We start from the raw sequence: 20,325 nt of genomic DNA, 5'->3' as shown, positions 1-20,325 counted from the left end.
AGGAAAACTGTTGTAGACAGAACAGCACTCCCAACAGGACAGGGACTGGCGTTAAATGTAGAGCTCAGAGGAGGGCCAGTGGGCACCTGTTTTGGGTGTCCCCCGAGATGGCTGGAAGCCAACTTTGGGGCCAACGAAAGGAGTGGGAAGGAATGGGTTATTTAGAGCCTATTCAGCAAGGGACTGAGCACCCACTGAGCAAAGAAAGCTCTTTGGCCCATTAAGAGTCCAGGATGGGGACTGCAAAAAAACACCTGATTCCTTTTGTAGCTCACTCTTTTCCTTGTCTCGATCCCCTGGAACCGGTCTAAAGCTGCTTTCACCAAACACTGAATTACCACCCCCCGTCCACTCCTTGCTGCGTGACCCCACTCCAACACCTCCTCAGACATGAGTCAACTCGGCTGGGCTCTGTGCTCACACAACAGAGCAGAGGAAATGCACCTGTGTTTTCTGACGAGCCCAGTAAGGGGCAAGGGCAGGAGCGAGAGAAATAGGGGAACAGGGTTTGACGATTGTGGGGCGCCTGGGGGGCTCAGTCGTTGGGCGTCTGCCTTCGGCTCAGGTCACGGTCCCGGGGTCCTGGGATCGAGCCCCGCATCGGGTTCCCTGCTCCGCGGGGAGTCTGCTTCTCCCTCTCCTGCTCCCCCTGCTTGTGTTCCCTCTCTCGCTGTCTCTTCCTCTCTGCCAAATAAATAAATAAAATCTTAAAAAAATAAAAAAGGCTATTGACAGGACTCGACAAGGTATGGGAGATAAAATGAGAGTGCTGTTTGATTAAGGGCATTCACAACCGGAAATGGCAAAAAGGGACTGAGAAAATTCCCCAAATGCCAAGCAACTGGTGCCAAACAAGGCACTCGTGGCAGAAGCAGGCCTCCACGAGAGCGCTGGGTCATACACGGGCCCCCCCAACTTTGTTTACTCTTCCATCCCCTGCGTGCGGCCCAGAGCAAGTGGCAGATGTATGTTGCCAACCATTCGCCGTGGCTGGAAATCCAGAAGGACAGGGATGTATGGGCACACAGGCCAAGCCCACCTCTTCCTTCACAGGACAGGGAAGAGCAAATATTAGCTCCATTTCCAGGTAAAGAAAATGAAGCTTAACAAGGTCAGGTTAAAGCCATAAGGCCCAGGCCACCCCACAGATCAGCTCCGTCTGAACCTCTGGGGAAGGTGTCCAGGCCTCCGGAGTTCAACAGCTCCCGAGAAGAGTCCGAGTCAAGCCGAGGTGAGGACCAGGGTCAGTGGTCAGCCCAGACTGCCAGCCGGTGGCGGACCAGCCAGCTTCCGACGCCGAGCAGCCTGGTCCTGACCGACAGCTGGCCCTGGGCCAGCCACTCCAGGAGAACTGCACATAACAGTGTTGAGATCGCCCCACCCGTCCTCGAAAAGCCGTGGAGTTGGCAGCAAGTCAGGTGCAGTCCTTCCATCTGAGTTGTGCCCCAGGGGTGGGGGCAGGGGGGCTAAGTCCTCCCCCCTCTCCGTTTGCTCAGATTGTCAAATCACAGCTGAGATGGTCTCAGTCTTACGTGAGGTGTGAACGGAAGTACCCTTAGAAAGTTTGGGTCAACACAAATCTAAATAAAAATGGTATGAACTCTATAAACCAGTTTAAGATGAGTCTCCTTCCCCCGTCTCCAGCACGGCCCCAGACAGGTTGTCACCCTACACCCCTTCTGCGTATACGTTCGGGAGCCCCGCTGCTGATGCCCCACTACAGCTGTGCAGACCCCAGGCTCCCCCCGACACCTGTGCTCCTCGTGGGGCACGGCCCGAGCGCTCTCCTCAGTCCCTCTGCCTGCCCGTCACCCCAGCAGCGGCACAGCCAGCAGGAGCGGTGCCGTCAGTCATGGACCTTCATGCTCACGGGTCCCAGCCCAGGTTCCGGGCACCTGCTCCAGCTCACCTGCAGCAGCAGAAGCAACACTGGAAGCAGGAGCAGTGAGGTGTGGCCACTGGAGCCCATGTCCATGTGGGGACGCATGCAGGTGACCAGAGGTCCCCCAGGCGGCCGATGTCCCCCACAGCCAGGCCTCCAATCACCGATCACCTCCTTCCCAGCCCAGGTCTCCTGTTGCTCCGGGGACACTCCTGTCCTTGGCACTCTGGTCTCCTCTCTCCCACCCTCTGTCCCAGCCGCACTTGTATTTATTAGAGTGGGCTAGGCTGAGCCTTGAGCTTTAACCTCACGGTGACAGCCGAGTTCCCAGGAAGGGAGTGGAGAGGAATGAAACACCCTGCTCACATGCACAGACTCAGGCTGGAACCCAACCCCGGGGGAGTACCCGAGCCTGGGGAATGTGACACCAGCGCCTGTTCTTCGTTTGTTTGTCTTTCGTTCCAAGTAAAAGTCCCCACAATCTCTGTCTGAAGCAGGATATTTTAATGACTCTTTCCTATAACCCCTATGATTTGAAAGGAGAGCAGTGAAAAAGGACTCCAAGAAAGAAGGACTTGAGTAAGGAGAGAAACCCAAATGCTTTCACTTTCCAAAGCACCAGCGGATCTTCATCCCAGCTATGTCTCAGGGCTCTGAGATTTCTACCCAAATCTCTGCTAAGTTAGCTGACTCTGCCCTTGTGACTTTGGGATTGGAGGATGGAGAGATGGAGAGAGATGCCCTACAGGTGGGGGCCTCTCTGTGCCAAACTGGGGGTCTTGGCACTAGAATACCAGGGGGGAAAAGGCAAGCAAGGATTCTACGCAATCGACACTTAAGGTCACAATGACTGAGTTTAAAACAAAGTCGGAGATCCAGTAACCAGATCACCTGAACATCATAGTTTGTTACCACATCTTGTTTAAAATAACAAACAGTTCTTTAGCAGATGGAGAAGGTAGGAGAAGGGAACCTTCCTTCCTGTGCATTCACAGCTCTGTGAGATGCTGCTCAACACTGTCATTTGAGGAATTTGTCTGAATCTGAATCAGCAGCTTATTATTGGAAAGAGGAACAAATGCAATTTTAAGGTCTCTATTTCACGTGCATAAATAGAAATGGAATAATAATTATCGAATTTACAACTTCATGCTTATTTTCCAAGTGGGTATTTTTATTCCATGGTAGTCTACGGAAAATTTGATTAAGTTAGAATCGTTAATTCAGGATTCATAGATCAGATAAGCTAAACCATGTCGAATGTTTGTGGGAGAAAAAGAAGATGCAGGGTAGGCAGCCCTTCCATGGAGTAGTGCTGAGAGAGATAACATCGAGCGAGAAGGACAGTAAGCCGGCCTCCAGAGATCTGGAGAGGGGCTGGGGATGTGAGGAAATGGCTCTATTTTTACATGTCTTGCAGTTGGAAGAACTTGGTCTTTCCATATATTAGGAACAGCCAAATTTTCAACAACCTCAAACACTGAAAAGTAACGGAGCAAGATGTCGGCTTCCCCTAAGGCCGTCTTTCTCTCACTGGGGCTGAGCGGTGGTGGGCTTCACCTGCCGCAGGGCACGTCTCAGGTGAGTGTGACCTAGAAGGTGTCAAGGTTCCCTCTCCATCCTGAGCATCTGTGATTGCAGACTCTAGTGTTCCTGTGTCCTAGGACGTGCACTAATACTTTGCAGCCACAAGGGGGCAGCTCCCCGATGCACCGAACCTGAGAGACGCAACGTAGGTGCAAGCGGTGGAAAAGGAAGGAGTGAGCGCTAATTATCCGGACTCAACAGCCTCACCTCCAGCTCTCAGGATTCTCTATAGCGACAAGCACATCATGAGTGCTGCTGAGGATTAATTTTGTCTCGAATCATCCATGATAGGCAAGGTTCCTGCCAACGCCAGGCACTCGCTGTGTCATTTTTTCGGGATCCTTAGTGAAGGCAGCTTGAACACATTGTTCCTCCATCTCTGCAGGGTTCCGGGAAGACTTCTACTGGCCTAGGAATTGGTGAGTAGGACCTTAACTGAAAACGAGGTAGCATCACATTCACGACATTCTAAGAGACCCCAACAATTAAGACCAGACACTTTAGGACCCCCAAAACATGGCAGAACTGGTCCCGTCACACCCACCCACCCCCAGCCCGCCCTCTGCCACTGTGGCCGTGGACGTGAGGGGTCCCGGGGCCGGGGATCGGCTGCTTTCTGCTCGCCTCATTTGTAGCTGGAGCTGCCCTGCCCCGCCCCCCCCCCCCCCCCAACTGGGGAGGGATGGGAAGCTTTCTTTCCATTTCGGGCAGTCGGTGGGTTGGATTTTTCTAGGGAATGGAGTCCCTGGTAATGGGTGGGGGTGACTGCAAGGCTGGGGGCCTGGAGCCCCATCCCAGCAACACTTGGACAGCGGTCGGGCTGAGCGGGCCCACGCGCAGCTAAGGAGAAGGGCGCTGAGGCAGACAGCAGGACCTCGAGAGGGTGCAGGAAAAGTGCCCAACGCTGCCTCCATCCTGCGGGCCAGGAGACAGACCTTCCCCTGCCGGTCAAGTAAATGTCAAAGAAGGGGCGTGGTGAGCTGAGCCTTCTTGCTGCTCCCGAGAGGGCTGCTGTGCGGGGAGGTGCAGACAGGCCCAGAGTGTGACGTCTGGACACCTTCTGCACGGGGCGAACCAACCTCGGTGGAAGTGTGGAAGGCGGTCACAGAAACACGGAACACAGCCGCACATGCGCTGGAGAGCGAGCAAAAGCAGCTGGAAATGGGGGGGGGGGGTTGCGGAGCTGGAAGGTGGGGGGACAGGGCGGAGAAGCCATGAGCGGTGGCGTCCACACAGTGAGCATGTGGGCGTTCACTGTACAAGCCTTTCAACTTCTCTGGATGTTTGAAAATTTTCATAACATGATGCTGGCGGGAAAAAAATCGGAAAAGTGAATCTGACTCCAGCACTGAAAAACCCAAGTTGTTATTATGTGTACTCTGAGCCTAGTGTCTCCTAGTGTGCATCTAACACATGTACCCCAATACCTGACATGTGTAAGAGCTGAAGTGTAGACCTCCCGTGAGAATAAAACAACTCCTCACTTGTCTTTCCTGATTTGCTCTAAGGGACCGAGACATTTTCATCTGCCCCACATTGCTGCTGCGGTAGCCACACGGGCCGAGGAGAAAATGTGGTCCTTGTTTTAGTATTTTGTCAGCCACCAAGGGCTGCCCGGAACATTTCCTTGGAGAAACGTTAGTCTCGTGCCCCTATTTGTTCAACTAGTAGTTGTAGGTGAGCAAACGGGGGTGGGCGGAGGGGGAACACAGCAAGTATAACAGACTGGAGTGTTTCTCGCTTTTTGCAAGTATATTTTATACTAATTATATTGATAGTGGAAGCACCGAGCTCTTTTCAGTTATTTGTGTATGTGAATGTTTTTATGCTTTTTCAGGGAAGAAAGGAGAAAAGGAGGGGAAGAGAGAAATTTGAGGCTACTTAGTGTATAGTGTATCTTCTCACGTCAAAACTGTCCTGAGCAGGGGGAAAAATACATACTTCTTTTAATTAGAACATCTTCAGCTGAACCTGGTAGATCATTCTTCTCATTATTGTATAAGACCTACAAGGAAAAAGCATTTCATTCCAGTAGTTAGAAAAGTGAGCAACACGGGACCAAAGCACAGCCCCTTCCCTTACTGTATGAGGGCGGGTGTCTGGTGAACTGCCAAGGGTCTCGTTCAGATGCAGACTTTTATACTATAGGGGAGGTAAAATTTGACCTTTACCGTCAAAAGAGAGGGAACATAATTTTACTTCTACCCTTCTAGGTTCTCGACTGAGACCTCCCGTAAGAAAAGACAGATTCACAGATGAAAAACAAACAGAAGTTTAATAACACGTATGCCCCCTGTACATGTGGGAGACACCCCAGGAAGACCAAGGAACTCCCTGAAATGGTTCATGCTGCCTCCTTAAATACCACCTCCAGCTAAAGACAGAAGATGTTCATTTGTTTTGTTTCTTAAATTCCACATAAGGGAATGGAAGGAAAAATAAGATGAAAATTGAGAGGGAGGTGAACCATAAGGGATGCTGAGCTCTAGGAAACAAACTGAGGGTTGCTGGCGGGGAGGTAGGTCGGGGGATGGGGCCACTGGGGGATGGGCACAAAGGAGGGCATGTGATGGAATGAGCACTGGGCATTACATGCAACTGATGAATCACTGGATTCTACCCCATGAGGTTACCAGGAAAAGCACAATAAATGGGTACGGCTGTTTCACAGATTTAATTCCATGCCTTAATGAGATAAGAGTCGATAAGCATCTCTAGGGTCCTTCCTCTTCTGGTACAGAGAGAGAGAGACATGCCCCGACACACGGGGACCCCCCTGTGCATCTCTTACACTCAGCTTTCAGAGTTTCTCCTGTGGCTGTGCTGTCCCTTAAAAATATTTTGTGGTGGCAAACTGCTCCCCTGCAACCTCTTTGGGTCCTTTTTGGCTGGTGCTGAGAATTAAGTCGACGTAAGACAGATCAACAGGAGGAAAAAGCAGACCGACTGTGGAATCCCAGTTCTGCAAGACGCAGGGGCCTTGAGAAGGAATGAGGGCCCGGAGAAATGGGGGGAGTCCCCAGCTTTGCTAATAGGTTGAACAAGGAGAGGCAGTTGCAGAAAACGTCCTCGGCTATGTGGGGAGACTAAGGAAGATGAGAGCCTCCTAACAAACAAAATCGGTGCAGAATTCCTCTCGGTCACCGCTTCTCATCCCCGGCAGTAAGAATGTTTCTTTCTTTCTGGCACCAGGAGGACTTCTCTCCTACAGGAATTTCATCTCCTGCTTTGAAGAGAAAGAAGAAAGGTAAGTGCTTTTCTTCGACTTGCTGTTTTTCAAGTGCCTTTAACTCAAGGGAGGCAATGTGCCGGGCGGCGGATTTCAGGGCGGCGTGTTGGGAACTCCTTCACCTGCAGCAGGTGCCAAGGCAGGGCTCACCCCGGGAGGAGCAGGGCCACGGAACCGTGCTGACTGCCTGGGATCACAAGTGAGATGTGCCTTGGCTTTCTCTAAAATATCATTTGAGCTGGGACAGTTCTATTTGTGACTACCCCATTTTTAAAATTCCACATATGTTTCCCAGTGTTATCACAGTTAATTCCTTCAATAGCAAATTGCTGAGGACAGGGATATTTGGACCCTATTGTTTGAAGCAGGGTCTCTAGGAAGATTTTTACAGATTAATGATCTATGTTCCTCCACTGACCGTTATTCTGTGCTTAATATAGTTGTATGATCTTAATCAAACAAGGAGACATTTGGACTGAGGTGGTTTTACGTTAGGTCGAGAGGTTTCATTGCCACCTTATGGATAATAAAACAGCAACATCCAAGAATAACCTACCATTTTATGTACAAATTTATGATTCAAAACCCCCAACATGGTTAATTTTCCAACGACCAGGAAGTTTACTTTTAAACCTGCTGATAAAAAGACCACAGGCCCACATGGGGTGACTTTGCCCAGCCGGCCACAGAACCCAGCCTTATTCGGAGCTTGGGCTCTCCCAGAGCGGGATCTTCAACCAGGCAGTCAGGAGTCACCCAATCAGCACTAGGGAGGCCATTCACCTGGTAAGACCCTGGCCACCCCCAAAAGGAAAGTGAGCTTGCAATCACCCAGCCACCTTCTTGCCCAGTACAACTTCCATGTGCCCACTCCCTTCTGTCTTTAGAAGTCCTTCCTTTTGCCCACTCCTCGGAGCTCCTTTCCACCTGCTGGCTGGGATGCTGCCTGACTCATGCATCATTAAATAAAGCCAATGAGATCTATAAAATTTTCTTGGTGGGATTTTGCTTTTTAATGCCCCCGGAATTATGTTTAAACTACCACTATTTGGTAGACTCAAAAGAATGCCCCTTCTTGTCAGAAGGGAGTTTAGAAAAAGGAGGAAGGGGCCTTTGCGAATGTTCCCGGCTCCAGGTGCGCTCCCGGAGAGCGCGGGCGCTCAGTCCGGGAGGGGCCCGTTGGCGCGTGAGCTCCTCTCCTGTCACTTTACTGTTAGTGAATTTCCGTCCTGCCTCCCTGACTGTTGGACACCTTCAGGGGAACAAGAGGAAGAGGGCCTCGGGAGAACACCGGTGGTGCTTCTCAGATGCACCCAGTCAGGTCGGCAGGTGCGCTGCTGAGTGTTAAGAAAGGACACGGCGCAGTCTCCTGCCCAGCGGATCTGTGAGATGAACAGGCAGAAATGAGACCAACTCAGGAAGAGAACTGCACGAAAAGCAAAACAAAACCATGCCTGAAAAACCAGGCAACATCTCCTACTGTTTAACTGACCTCAAGAGAGGAAAAATCCAGCTTCACAAAAACTTAGATACGTTTCGTTTTATTATGTACAAAACCAAGCATACAATAATTTAACAGCAAATAACAAACATGCTCGATTGGGTCAGGCCATTTGAAATGGACCTCTGTACACGGACATGAATAAATCATAAATACTGCTTCTCTGTTACCTTGAAACACAGTACCATCTAGAGTTTTCTATTTTTAACTACCTAAGTAAGTGAGCATAAAGAGGAAATACAGCATTTACATCATGAAAGGTGGAGATTGTTCCGTCTTTTGGGAAACTAGCCTACTGGCTTAAGAACCAGGACAAGCCTTCCTCCTTTCAGCCTGTAGCTGCTGTGAGACCAACGATCTTTGTCATCAGAGGAACCCACCCTGCCCTGTCAGTCAGTTACGAACCTTCAGCCAGTGTGGTCCTTAAGGAGTTGAGAAATAGTCTCAACCTAAAAGAACTGTAGCTAATACTGACAGGTTTTTGCAGTTTGTTCTTGTATGTTTTTACAACTTTTTCCATTAACTGATTCTAAACCTTCAGTAGCTCTTAACTTTCTCTACACCTTTTTTTTTTTAAACCTTGGATTATTTTAGTTGGTTTAAACACAACATGTATGTCAACAACTCCCAGAAATGAGAGGCACTTCTCTGAAGACAATGATGTGTCCCCAGACTAGCAGGACACTGGGTGGCTTAGACGCGACCAACCGCAGGAGGCCAGGACTCCACTCTCGGGCGCTGTCTGAGGGAAAGCGGCAGGATTCTTGTCTGCAGCATTTAGAACAGGAGGCTGTGTCAGGGGTGGGGATCGGAAACCGTGGGAATGAAATTGTGCTTATGTTCTCTAGTGAGCCCCTGCTGTTCATCAGGAGCTCTGATCCAATCGCAAGAATCCTGGTTAAAATAAACCGTCAACCTGAGGCAAAAACGTGAATAAGCAAAGTCACTTTTTCAGGCTTTTCAAACTGTCGTAACATGTGACATTGTAACTGCTCCCCAAATTAGGCAACCGACTTCAATTCAGAGAGCAAGGAACAAATGTGACATCCGAGGCACCGCCTCTCAATTTCCTAATCAGGATGGTCTTTGGCTCAGACGTCCACAAGGCAAAGTGAACACGGGGCCTTCACCCAGCAGGGCCTCCAAGGGGACCCACACACAGCATTCCTGGAGAAGGCAGCAGCTCACCGAAACCCCTTAGTATTAATAACGGGCGTATGTGTACGTATATGATGTGCTTATGGAGATTTATCAGCCCTGAAATGTTCTAAAGAGCTACATAAACATGGTAGCTGAGAAAGCATCACGAATGAGGGGCCGTGCTGGCTAGGTACAAAGGACTAGTCCCCCTGCGTTCACAAGGAGGGGTGCAGGCAAAGGGCACAGGGGACGCCACGCAGCAACCACAGAAGGGTGCAGTCAGGGCAGTGCATACTGCCTGTGCATACACTGCAGTGCATACACTGAGTAGATAAGTTACAATATAACTGAGAATTAGGGAAGTAAGGCCCACTAGATGTGCGTTTTTACCCACATAATAAAGGTACAAGATCTTCATGTAACAGCATGCTCTCTCCAATAGGGGGGTGTGAAAGGTAAAGAACGTAAGACAGAATCTGTGAAGATCTAGATGTCAAGTCCTGGGAGAAAAGAAAACGGCCCTAAAAATCTGTATATGCTGTCTCATATTTGTAAAGTCAGATTTTAAAACGGGATCTTAACATTTAACTTGTGCGCATCATTTCATTTACAAATGTCTCTGGTCGTTATCCTACTAACTGAAAGGCCTTCGATGACATTGTCTGTTTGGTGGAGTCTGCAAGCTAGTACGCATTTCCAGAGGAAAAGTGCCAGCTTCTTAATTTGCCCTAAAGGTGAAAAAATAGAAACACGTATGGATGAAAACAAATACCTCATTTAAAGAGAGAAAATCGGCCACAGTCATTAAAACATACTGTATATCCAGTGGTCAACCAAAGGTTTTAAAGATATTTACAATATCAGCAGAAACCTCACAGTGTGACTAGAGGCGCACATAGACCTGGCTTAGTGGTGGTTACATAAGAAGCATCTAGAAGAGCAGGGGAGCCAGGGGACCCGGTAAGGATGTTAAGAAGACACTCCCCGCTCCATCTGGAAATGTGTCCTCACGCCTCTGCCCTGAAGCAAGGTGATAAAATCCTGCTCTTGCAAAGTAAAATGGATTATGTCAGCTACGGACAGCAGGACCCAGGTCCCAAATCAGTATGAGATGACTGTGATGGTCACAGTGCTTTCATGTCTATCTGTGGTGGCAGGCCTTCCCTGTACACACTCCAAACGGTGGCTTTACTGCACACCTTTTCCAGAAGCCACGCCTACGTCAGAAACACTCAGGGGCCAAAGGTTCCACTTTGGGCTCCCACCAGGCAGGAACGGTCCTGCTGAGACCCACTGACTCACACCTGGACCAAGTCTGGGCTCTGCTCTAACCTCGGGGTAGAGAACACAAAGGTGCACTTTACCACCACCTCTGAGTTTAAAATGCCTTAAAAAAAAAAAAAAAAAGACCCCAAACTATGAAAGTATTAGATTCCATTGTCTGGAAAGAACGAGCAGCTCAGTGTTCATGACTTTGCTCCTAGGAGAGGCTCCTGAACCTGAGGAAGGGCTGGAGCCTTTCCTGGGCCTGAAGTAGACAGGACTTCTGTCTGGACAGTTTGGAAGAAGGACACCAAGAACCCTATTTCAAACGTTTCAGAGTCTACGTTGAAAGCGGTATATGCACTACCTTCTACCTGTGGGTGCGGGTGCGCGGCTGTGGGGAGCTGGACAGCGCCACGGGCCGGGGTGCGGGGCTGGCTGCTACGTCCAGTTTACACCTGTCTCCCCGTCATTGTATGTCGTTATATGGCGCAGACCTGGGTTAAGTGTTATCTAAAGGGCTCTCATTTGCTTAAGATGGTCAACACAAAGAAAGGCTCATTGAAAGCCACCTTTCTTTGGAAAGAAGCCCAGTGTGGCTGGGGTGAGGTGAGGCTGCCCCCACGGGACCCCTCGACGACTCACATGTGGGTCATCAGAAATTCACAGTATGCTAACTTTCGGAAGAACTCTGACGTTTAGCTATCGGCAGGGCCTTGCAGTGCATCATTTCGGTTCTTACTTGAATTTGTATGTGCTTTGCTTTACTCCATTGGCTTTGGGTTTCTTCTCGCTGGATGTGGTGGCGTGGGCGCACCTGCTCGCACCGCCCTTCTTCTGCAGGCCCGCGTGTGCCTGCGGCCTGGGGGGCCCACCGGGGTCGGCGGAGTCCCGAGCGGTCACCCCCTGCCTGGGAACGCCAGGGCCACCGCCATCACTGCAGGGCAGGTCCCAGCGCTGGAGTCTGGGGCTCTTACTCTCTTTCTTTCTCTGCTCCTCGGCCGTCATGTCGAGGGCTGGCTTCCGAGAACTTGGCCGGCTGCCCCGTCGAACGTGGAGGGCTTTGGGGGTCGTGTCAAACGCGTAATAGGAGGGCCTGGCTTCCTCGCGGGGCAGCTCCTTCCTCCGGGAAGCGCCGGAAGCGCCCAATTTGTAAGCCCCCTCCTGGGGAGGCCTGGCCGGAGCACTGGCCCCTAGTTTGCTTCTGCCGGGGCTTTTCAGAGCCCCGGACGTGGACAAGCCGGGGGCGGTGGGAGGCCTGGCTTTGGCGCCCTTCCCCTTCTCGCCCTGGACGGTCTGCATCTGTAGCCACTCGAGCTGGGCCAGCCTGTCGATGTACCTGGCCAGCAGCCCTGCGGCGCCGCTCCGACCTGCGGGCCTGGGCTCAGTGCCGGGCGGCACAGCCAGGTCGCGGAGGTCCCAGGAGCTGAACGGGGCGGGCAGGAAGTCCGCATAGTGGTAGGCGGGCTGCGCGCTGCCCTGCGGGTCCGCGTCGGGGTCCGGACCGGGGTCCGCGGCGTCAATCTCCTCCGCGCGCAGGTGCAGCTCCGGGGGCGCGCGCGAGGACGGCGGCACAGGCACTCGCTCGGAGTCCGACAGGTCGCTGGCGCTGTCGTCGTCCTCGCCCGCACCCTCCTTCAGGATTTTCACGCAGGGCAGGTCCAGAAACAGCTCACTCCCCGAGGCGCCCCGCCGCCGGGGGCCCAGTGGGCTCCTTTCAGGTTTTCCTTCCGGGAAACCGCTTTCCTGGAGTCCATCCGCAGGAGGCTCGGAGGACACGTGGGGCACTTGGAACTGACTCCGCCTTTTTCCTGAAGGGTTTTTTGAACGTTGTACTTTGTTCCAAGATGGGCCAGCATTCATATTGCTGTGAGAAATAAAACTGTAATTCTTAGTTCATAGGACACAAAGAGGTCTGGCTGTGATTAAACAGACTCCTCGGGCTGCAGTCGGCGCTGTCCCTGGGAGGGGCAACGGGCCACACCGGCCTCTAGTCAAGAAACGCTTATCAGTACCCTTTTTATAAAAAAAGGAAACAATCATAGGACGCAGGTGCCAAAAGGAGATGCATGGATTCTGTTTCATATCAAATAGTATCATTTAAGAAAAATACTGACATTTCTTAAAGTGCTTATAATTTTAGACCAGTCATGTACACTTTAAACAAAACAAACACCAGTTTGGAGAAAATCTGTTGTAAACTCTCAATCTGTTCTGCTATTGATGAACGGTGTTTAATGACACTAGCGAGTAAAAGCTACAGCTTTCTTTTTCTTTCTTTTTTTTTTTTAAGATTTTATTTATTTATTTGACAGAGAGAGACAGTGAGGGAGGGAACAACAAGCAGGGGGAGCGGGAGAGGGAGAGGCAGGCTTCCGGCTGAGCAGGGAGCCCGGTGCGGGGCTCGATCCCAGGACCCTGGGAGCATGACCTGAGCCGAAGGCAGATGCTTAACCAACTGAGCCACCCAGGCGCCCCTACAGCTTTTCTTTTTTTTTTAAGATTTTATTTATTTGAGAGAGAGAGAGAGAGAGAAACAGCACGAGAGGGGAGAAGGTCAGAGGGAGAAGCAGGATCCCCGCTGAGCCGGGAGCCCGACGTGGGACTGGGTCCCGGGACTCCAGGATCCTGACCGAAGCCGAAGGCAGTCGCTTAACCAACTGAGCCACCCAGGCGCCCCCCTACAGCTTTTCTTTTTCAAGGCTGTTTTCCATGAAAAGTAAACAAGGTGTAAAATGCAAGTTTTATACAACTTAATCACGATTGGTGGTGTTTCTGAGCCGTCTAAAATCTTAATATCAAAAGTGTAGTACAGACAACCTATACCTCAAATCAAAAGCTTATTAAAGTATTTTCAAATAGGAAACACTCAGGAAAACAGTTTAAAAGGAGAGAGAAAAAAATCATATGGTGCCTTAAAACAGAGAATGAATGAAAACATAAGATTACTGCTGTCTTGTGAATGGTGGAGAAATGGGAATAAGGACTAGTAGAGCAACTGGGTTCCCCCAGGAGGATTCACTCTGAGGCAGGATCTCCTATCAGAGTTGAAAATACTTTCTTTGCTGTGTGTTTACCCAAAGCATAGCATCTCACTAGGATTCATAATACTTCTCAGGAATATAAGTCAGGTAGGGTAAAAGAAAATGAGTGGTCAACATGCTTTCTGGAAACCTCAGAGGTTCACTTGCCCAGTGGTTTCTACCACAGTAAGCAATCGTTTGAAAATACGTGATTTCTTAATAAATACAGAAGATGTTGAATCATGGTGAATAGCTAACACATGCTCAGTATATGTTGAAGAAATGGATAAAGGAATTGTCCTTATTTGGAACTCATAACCAATCCTGTTTTAACTTTTGTTGACTCTGTCAGTGCACATCAATAAAAGTGATGATCAGTATCCTCTTTATAAAAAAAAGGAAACAATCATAGAAGGGTGACTAAGGGGCTTACCCAAAATGATAGACTCTGCTAACAGTTAACGTGGCAGAAGTATGACCTCTGGAATTTTTACTAACTCTTAATGTTTAAAACCACTCTGCCCACTCATTTCTGCCCACAGACATTATTTTATTTCCAGCCACACATATTCAGCCTGGAGAACTGATATAATGTGCCTTTTGCAAGATAAAGCAATTAAAATCATTTACCTGCTTTTCTGATGAGATTTCGTCATCCTATTCCCTTTCTTGAAAAAATCAGATGGCCGATCATCTTCTAGGGTTTGCTGGACTGTCTAAAAAACCAGACATGGAGTAGTAAATACTGTGACAACAACATCATACACACACACACACACACACACACAAAACAGCAGAACAAATCTAGTAAGATTTTCCCTCAAAATTTACATCACCTTTTCTGTAGTGCTTGAAATATTCTTGCTCAATGTGTTGGCAGATGATGACAGCTGGGGAAGTGACTTCTTTATTCCTCTTATATTTGGAAAGGACTCCTCACCACCAGAACTGGAAGCAACAGAACACTGTGGGTAAGTATGGGTTGCAAAGGCTTCTGCCCCCAGTACTGGGCTTACTTTCACTGGTTTGTTTTGAAATATTTGCATAGTATTGAAATGTTGGGGGGGGGCTGGTACTGCCTTCGGTTTACAGTTTCATCTTTTCTGCTTGTTTGTTTTTCACAGTGGATATTAGATACAAAATCACACTGCTATAAATGTTGCCAATGGAACGAATCCTTCTCTTTCCTTACACACACACACACACACACACACACACACACACACACACACACACAGCCGCCTCGGAAATAACACCTTCAGGAAATGTGTAGGGCTAATTAATAATTAAGGTCGGGTATTACTCCAATCTCCTATGTCCATTCATTCATTCATTCATTCATTCAAGTAATTACAAGAGAACCTTCAAAATGGCCGGGATTATGCGCATATCCCTGCTCTCAGGGAACAGGCACTCTATTGGGGAAGCTCCCCTTTAATTCTCCTGCCTTCAGGATCACATCAATCCATTTAAAGATCGTCAATATAGTAATACAGATCATATAATGTTATCTCTGTGAAATTCTGTTGACTCATATCAAGAATGCTGCTTTCCCTGATTTTGAGTGGGTGGCCTACTAAAAGGGTCCTGATTGAAAAGTGAATACTTTCTTCCATAATATCCCCTATCTGTATCTGTAAAATAGACAAGAGGTGGGATAGAAGACTTTTTTCTTCCTGAAACGCTGCTGTATTACTTTTCATAAGCGTGTATGCCTTTTTAGCCAGGGTACACAGGTTCTCACAGTTAATGACTTATACCCCAGGCTGGATTTATGTTAGATGTAGAGAAGGTTCTTTGCCAACCCCCCTCAATAGTTTGGTTTTCCTTCTGCTTTGTCCCTCTGTACAGTAAAAAGGAACCCTCCAAGATGCCTGGCCCCAAACTGCTGTCTGGAGAGCGCGTTTCCACCTTTCCCACTTCATTTCACCTGGCATGCTTTACACTGTAAGAGACAGCGTTTTGTGGGCAAGTTACAGAGTGAAATAGGCAAAGAATGCTTGCAGGGTCCTAAGATGCAGAAAGCAAGCTCGCGGTTTCCCTGATGGTTCAGGCTTGCAGCGGAACAAAGCTAAAAGTCTGGGATTCTGGCTACAAAAATGCTTCCCCAGCGCCAGCGGCCGATTAAGGGCAGTGGCATAATTCATCACAGGGCATTAACTCTGATTCCCACATCCTCCTCTCGGGCCAGGCGCCAGGAGACTGACAGCTGCAGCACCGCCCCCTCCCCACCCTCCAGGGAACTGGCGGCGGTCCGCGGCAAAGCATTGTGGGTGATGTGTGGTCAAGACGCCAGACCTCTACGCAGCGAGGCTCCCGCGGTCTGGCCGGGGCTTCAGGTTGCAGTGCAGACGTCCAAAGAGCTGGCTAGCCTACAGGCTTCAAATTAGCCAGGGACCAGCTTCTGGAAAGGCCAATTTTTGCGCACCGCTCCACCCCCCCCCCCCCGCCCCAGTAACCCAGAAATCCAAGGGCCCGCAGCATGCATTTTCCTCGTCCTCGGTTGGTGCAGACACAGATCCACGATCGATAGGTGCAGGGACCCGGCAGATGCAGACAGAAATTGATCAGACCTGTTCGGCGATCGCCGAGGACACGTGACGAGGCCGCCCGCCAGCCTCCCCGGCGCCGGGCGGGGAGGCCGGACTGCGGTGCGCTGCGGCAGGGCAGGGGCGGCGGCGGCGCGCGGCGCGGCGGGCTCCCCGGCTGTGCCCGGCCGGCGGGGACGGCGCGCGCCGGCGTCACGAGGGGCGGGGCGCAGGCTCGCCAGGAAGTTGCTCCGGGACAAGTTGGAGCCATGTAAGTAGCGCAGCGGGCGGGGAAGGTGGGAGGGGCGGCCCCGTCGACGCAGCCTTCCCCCAAGAACCTCGGAGGAAGCCAAAGGGAGGCGCCACCCTGCGCTCCCGGGGGTCCCGGAAAAGCCTCCCCCCCGAGAAAGCACTCATCTCTCGGCCGACGATCTCCTTTCTCGCTGCAAGAGGCGGAAGACCTGCGCCAGGACTCGGGGGGCGCGGTGGCGGACGGGGGGAGCGCACAGCCGGCCCCAGAGGCTCCCTGCAGGCCGCGGTTTCGGTGGACACCAGGGAATTCTGAACACGGCGGGGACCCCAAGGTAGGGAACGCCGGGTCCGGAGAACGCCTCTCGGTTCCGCCTCCCCGTCGCCCGACAGCCGGCCGGGCCATGTCCGGAGGCTGGGGCTCGGCGGCCCTGCCCCCCGCGCCGGGGTTCCGGAAGCCCGCCCCGCGGAGCCTCAGCTGCCTCTCAGACCTGGACGGCGGCGCCGCCCGGGAGCCGCAGCCCTGCAGGCCCCCCGGGAGCCCGGGCCGCGCGCCACCTCCACCGCCGGAGCCGTCAGGCTGCGACCCCGGCCTTCGGCCCATCATCCTGCGGCGGGCGCGCTCGCTGCCCAGCTCGCCCGAGCGCCGCCAGAAGGCCGGGGGCGCGCCCGGAGCCGCTTGCCGACCAGGCTGCAGCCGGCAGCTCCGCGTGCGCTTCGCGGACGCGCTGGGCCTGGAGCTGGCGCAGGTCAAGGTGTTCAACGCGGGCGACGACCCGTCGGTGCCGCTGCATGTGCTGTCGCGCCTCGCCATCAACTCGGACCTGTGCTGCAGCAGCCAGGACCTGGAGTTCACCCTGCGGTGCCTGGTGCCCGACTTCCTGCCGCCCATCGAGGCCGCAGACTTCGGCGAGCGCCTGGGGCGGCAGCTCGTCTGTTTGGAGCGCGTCACCTGCTCGGACCTGGGCATCAGCGGCACGGTGCGCGTGCGCAACGTGGCCTTCGAGAAGCAGGTGGCGGTGCGCTACACCTTCTCAGACTGGCAGAGCGCGCACGAGGCGGTGGCCCGGTGGCGCGGGGCCGCGGGCTCCGAGGGCACAGAGGACGTCTTCGCCTTCGGCTTCCCGGTGCCGCCCTTCCTGCTGGCGCTGGGCTCGCGCGTGCACTTTGCGCTGCGCTACCGAGTAGCGGGCACCGAGTACTGGGACAACAACCATGGCCGAGACTACAGCCTCACGTGCCGCAACCATGCGCTGCACATGCCTCGCGGGGAGTGCGAAGAGAGCTGGATCCACTTCATCTGAAGGCGGCCGCAGTGGTCCCCTAGCTGGGCTCTCCAGTCCATGCGGCTACTGTTTCGCACACCCCCAACCCCAGCCTGAGTCTTCTGACTTCACTTCCCACTTCAAGTCCCTGGGCGGTGGCCCTTCCCATTCTCTACTTGAAATGTCTGTGTCACTAGCTCTACAAAGTAGCCTCAGGTGGCCGGGAGGCCAAGTTGTATAATGCGCTGGGGGAGGGTGCGGGGTGGGTGGATGCATAGCCGTGTCTACCCCTCTGGAGAGGGTCCAGGCAGGCTGGGTTGGTTGGTTGCTTGGTTGATTTTTTGGAAAGGTCTGCATCCTCCTACTAGGAAAGCCTGTGGCTTTTGCATGTGTCCTGACTGGGTCTCTGTAAACGTAGCTGTTATTTATCATTGTGATGTTGGAACATTTTACCCTTATTGGATGCCTTCTCAGGAACTTTCTGGATTTAAGAAGCTAAAAAATAAGTCCTGTGTGTTTTGTGCGCATTGTAAACAGAATGTATGGTGTGACTCCCATCATGGTCCCTTGAGGCATTTCTGCCCTGGGACAAGGAAAACCTGAGACTAGGTTTGGTTGCCAATATCTGTAGACTTCTGACAGTGGGGAACTATTAATAGGCAAGAAATTTATGCCTCATCAGTCATCACACAGCCATTCCTAGGAGTTCAGGCTGCCCTGGTTAGGCCGTGTGTCTTCTACATCAACAGCCAAGGAAGGGGGAAAAGCTTGACTTTGAAAACTAGCAAAACAGTCCCTTCTCTTGCAGTCTCTCCTCTCACTTCCTGTGTTCCCTTTCTTGTCTTTGATAATTATGTATCTGCATGTTATCGGGCCATTCTGTTTAGGTTTGAGACTACCTAAACATTTTAAGAAATTTTGCCTTAAGTTATTTCCATTTTCAGGCAACTCTGTAGAAAAATTTCAGGCAACAATGCCCTTTGCAATACCTTTTTGACGACTAAGGTGACTCTTTTTATGTCTGCTCAAGTGTCAGAAAATTCCAGCGGCCAAACTTCAGAAGTCAGGTTATCAAGTGGAACTGGCAGGGGTTTTCATCAATAGCTGGAGCCCTGGAGGAAAACTCACCAATACTTACACTTTTTAATCATTTTAAATTGTATTTATATATTTCCAGTTTTATCAGCTACCTGCCAACTTTATTCTTTGTGCCTTCAGACAGGAGAGTTTCTAACGTTGTCTGGACTCCCCACCCCCCCGCCCCAGTTTTTAAAATGTTAAATGCTTTTCCTTTTTGTTGTTTGTTTTTTTATCTCCAATCAAGAAGTCAAGGCCTTTGTCCCCTGCTGAATGCCAGGATGACTTAAAACTCCCAGCAAGGCACTGATGATTTCTTTTGGTGCTGAGTGGTGGTCTCTCTGACAGCAGGTGCTAACACTGAGGTGTGAAAACCCAGCCATGATGAACAAGGCCTTGTGAAGTTTGGTTCTGATGCAGTTGAAACCAGCGTCATTAATTTGTGATAGCTGTCACCAATGAATTAACTCTAAAGTTTTGAATACTTATTGACACTTGTCAAATCACTATGTAAAAGATGTGTTTTGCCTTTTAACCAATTTATTTTTATAATTGCGACTTCCGTGTTTCTAAAATTCCAAGAAGAGGGATCTCTTTCTTTGGTACCTTTTGATAATTACACTGAATTTTGATTTAAAGTATTGTAATTCAACTGGACAACCTTTGGCTATTAGCACTGTGCACTACATTGACATGCAAGAGAGACAGAAGCCTGGTTCCATTTCCTCCTGTTTAATAAAATGTCCAATTAGGTCAGCAAGCCTGTCGAGAGCCATGGCTGTTGTGTCCTTGGCCCCAGCCCAGAGCGCACGACAATTGTCCAGAGCATTCAGGTATAAGAGTTAGAGCTGCCGAATGTATTGTTGGGTAAAGGCATGTAAAGAATCATATCCATGTTAAAGTCACTTGTCAAAAAAGGTTCTGGTCATAGAATATACAGTAAATGTTTTACCTTCGATACTAAGAGAACCTCAGCGTGCCTTTAAAAAAATCAACATTTAAAAATTTAAAAACTTAAATATACCTGCCTAGTTGATAAAGAAGTTGATAAAGTTCAGCTTAAGGAGAACTTTCAGATCCTAAAATAGTTATACTGCTTAGATGTTAATATTTTGCAGTGGATTGTGCAATTGTGGGGTTGTCTCCCCAAACATATTTTAAGGTCATTGAAGATGATTTCACTCAAGCCTAAATATTAAAGTATGTGCATAAATTGTTATCTGAGATGTGTTTTTCTTGTGGTCTAATTATAGAAACAAGACTTTGGAAACTTCTTGTTTAAATCATTTCATACATAAGTCTTATTCTTCCTAGAACGATCAAATTTAGCGCCTTGCCAAAAAAAAAAGGAATATTGTAGGATTGCACCTCAGCTTCAGCAGCACAGTCGTGTATGTCCTTGAGAAACTGAAATGCAATCTTTTAGGCCAGAACAGCGTTAACATCTGATGAAAGCTCTAAGAGAGTGTCGGGTATGGGATAGTGATTCTTTCAATGCTTACTGAATCCTGTGTGTGGAGTAATGAGTGTGTTTCTGCCTTCCCCTGGTTATGTCCCTCACCCCGTACAAAGCCTTGCACT

General features: G+C 50.5%; 2 protein-coding genes across 7 annotated transcripts; one reads left to right on the top strand and one right to left on the bottom strand.

The window, feature by feature from the left end:
- Positions 1-5,725: 5,725 nt before the first annotated feature.
- FAM217B (family with sequence similarity 217 member B) lies at positions 5,726-16,316 on the bottom strand. 6 transcript variants are annotated; one of them, XM_088026821.1, is made up of 5 exons: positions 16,199-16,316; positions 14,462-14,573; positions 14,256-14,341; positions 11,345-12,469; positions 8,224-9,115 (listed from the first exon to the last, which is right to left on the bottom strand). In XM_088026821.1, the coding sequence occupies exons 3-5, from the start codon at positions 14,279-14,281 to the stop codon at positions 8,995-8,997; spliced, it is 1,272 nt and encodes a 423-aa protein (XP_087882947.1). In that variant the 5' UTR covers positions 14,282-14,341; positions 14,462-14,573; positions 16,199-16,316; the 3' UTR covers positions 8,224-8,994. The 6 variants fall into 6 exon arrangements, with proteins under 6 accessions (XP_027944943.2, XP_027944944.2, XP_087882947.1 ...); XM_028089142.2 differs by lacking the exons at positions 8,224-9,115; positions 16,199-16,316 and adding an exon at positions 5,726-6,695 and having other exon boundaries at positions 14,462-16,060; XM_028089143.2 differs by lacking the exons at positions 8,224-9,115; positions 16,199-16,316 and adding an exon at positions 5,726-6,692 and having other exon boundaries at positions 14,462-16,060.
- A 62-nt stretch (positions 16,317-16,378) lies between these two features.
- PPP1R3D (protein phosphatase 1 regulatory subunit 3D) lies at positions 16,379-19,963 on the top strand. Its single transcript, XM_028089148.2, has one exon. The coding sequence runs from the start codon at positions 16,807-16,809 to the stop codon at positions 17,704-17,706; it is 900 nt and encodes a 299-aa protein (XP_027944949.1). The 5' UTR covers positions 16,379-16,806; the 3' UTR covers positions 17,707-19,963.
- Positions 19,964-20,325: the final 362 nt, after the last annotated feature.

This window comes from Eumetopias jubatus, unplaced genomic scaffold (assembly GCF_037043125.1).
Source record: "Eumetopias jubatus isolate StellerSeaLion01/CBP00866 unplaced genomic scaffold, mEumJub1_p1.0 scaffold_9, whole genome shotgun sequence".
In the NCBI taxonomy this organism is placed as follows: Eukaryota; Metazoa; Chordata; class Mammalia; order Carnivora; family Otariidae; genus Eumetopias; species Eumetopias jubatus.
Note: the sequence above shows the minus strand (reverse complement) of the source record. Positions and strands in the feature narration are given on the sequence as shown.

Bases quoted from the DNA above. Each gene is read 5' to 3' on its own strand.
- FAM217B (XM_088026820.1), bottom strand. From the start codon at position 14,671: ATGCAAATATTTCAAAACAAACCAGTGAAAGTAAGCCCAGTACTGGGG. The intron at 12,470-14,255 runs GTAAATGATTTT...TATTTCTCACAG, and splicing joins AAATCTCATCAGAAAAGCAG to CAATATGAATGCTGGCCCAT. The intron at 9,116-11,344 runs GTAAGAACCGAA...TTTTTGCCTCAG, and splicing joins CAAAGCACATACAAATTCAA to GTTGACGGTTTATTTTAACC.
- PPP1R3D (XM_028089148.2), top strand. From the start codon at position 16,807: ATGTCCGGAGGCTGGGGCTCGGCGGCCCTGCCCCCCGCGCCGGGGTTC.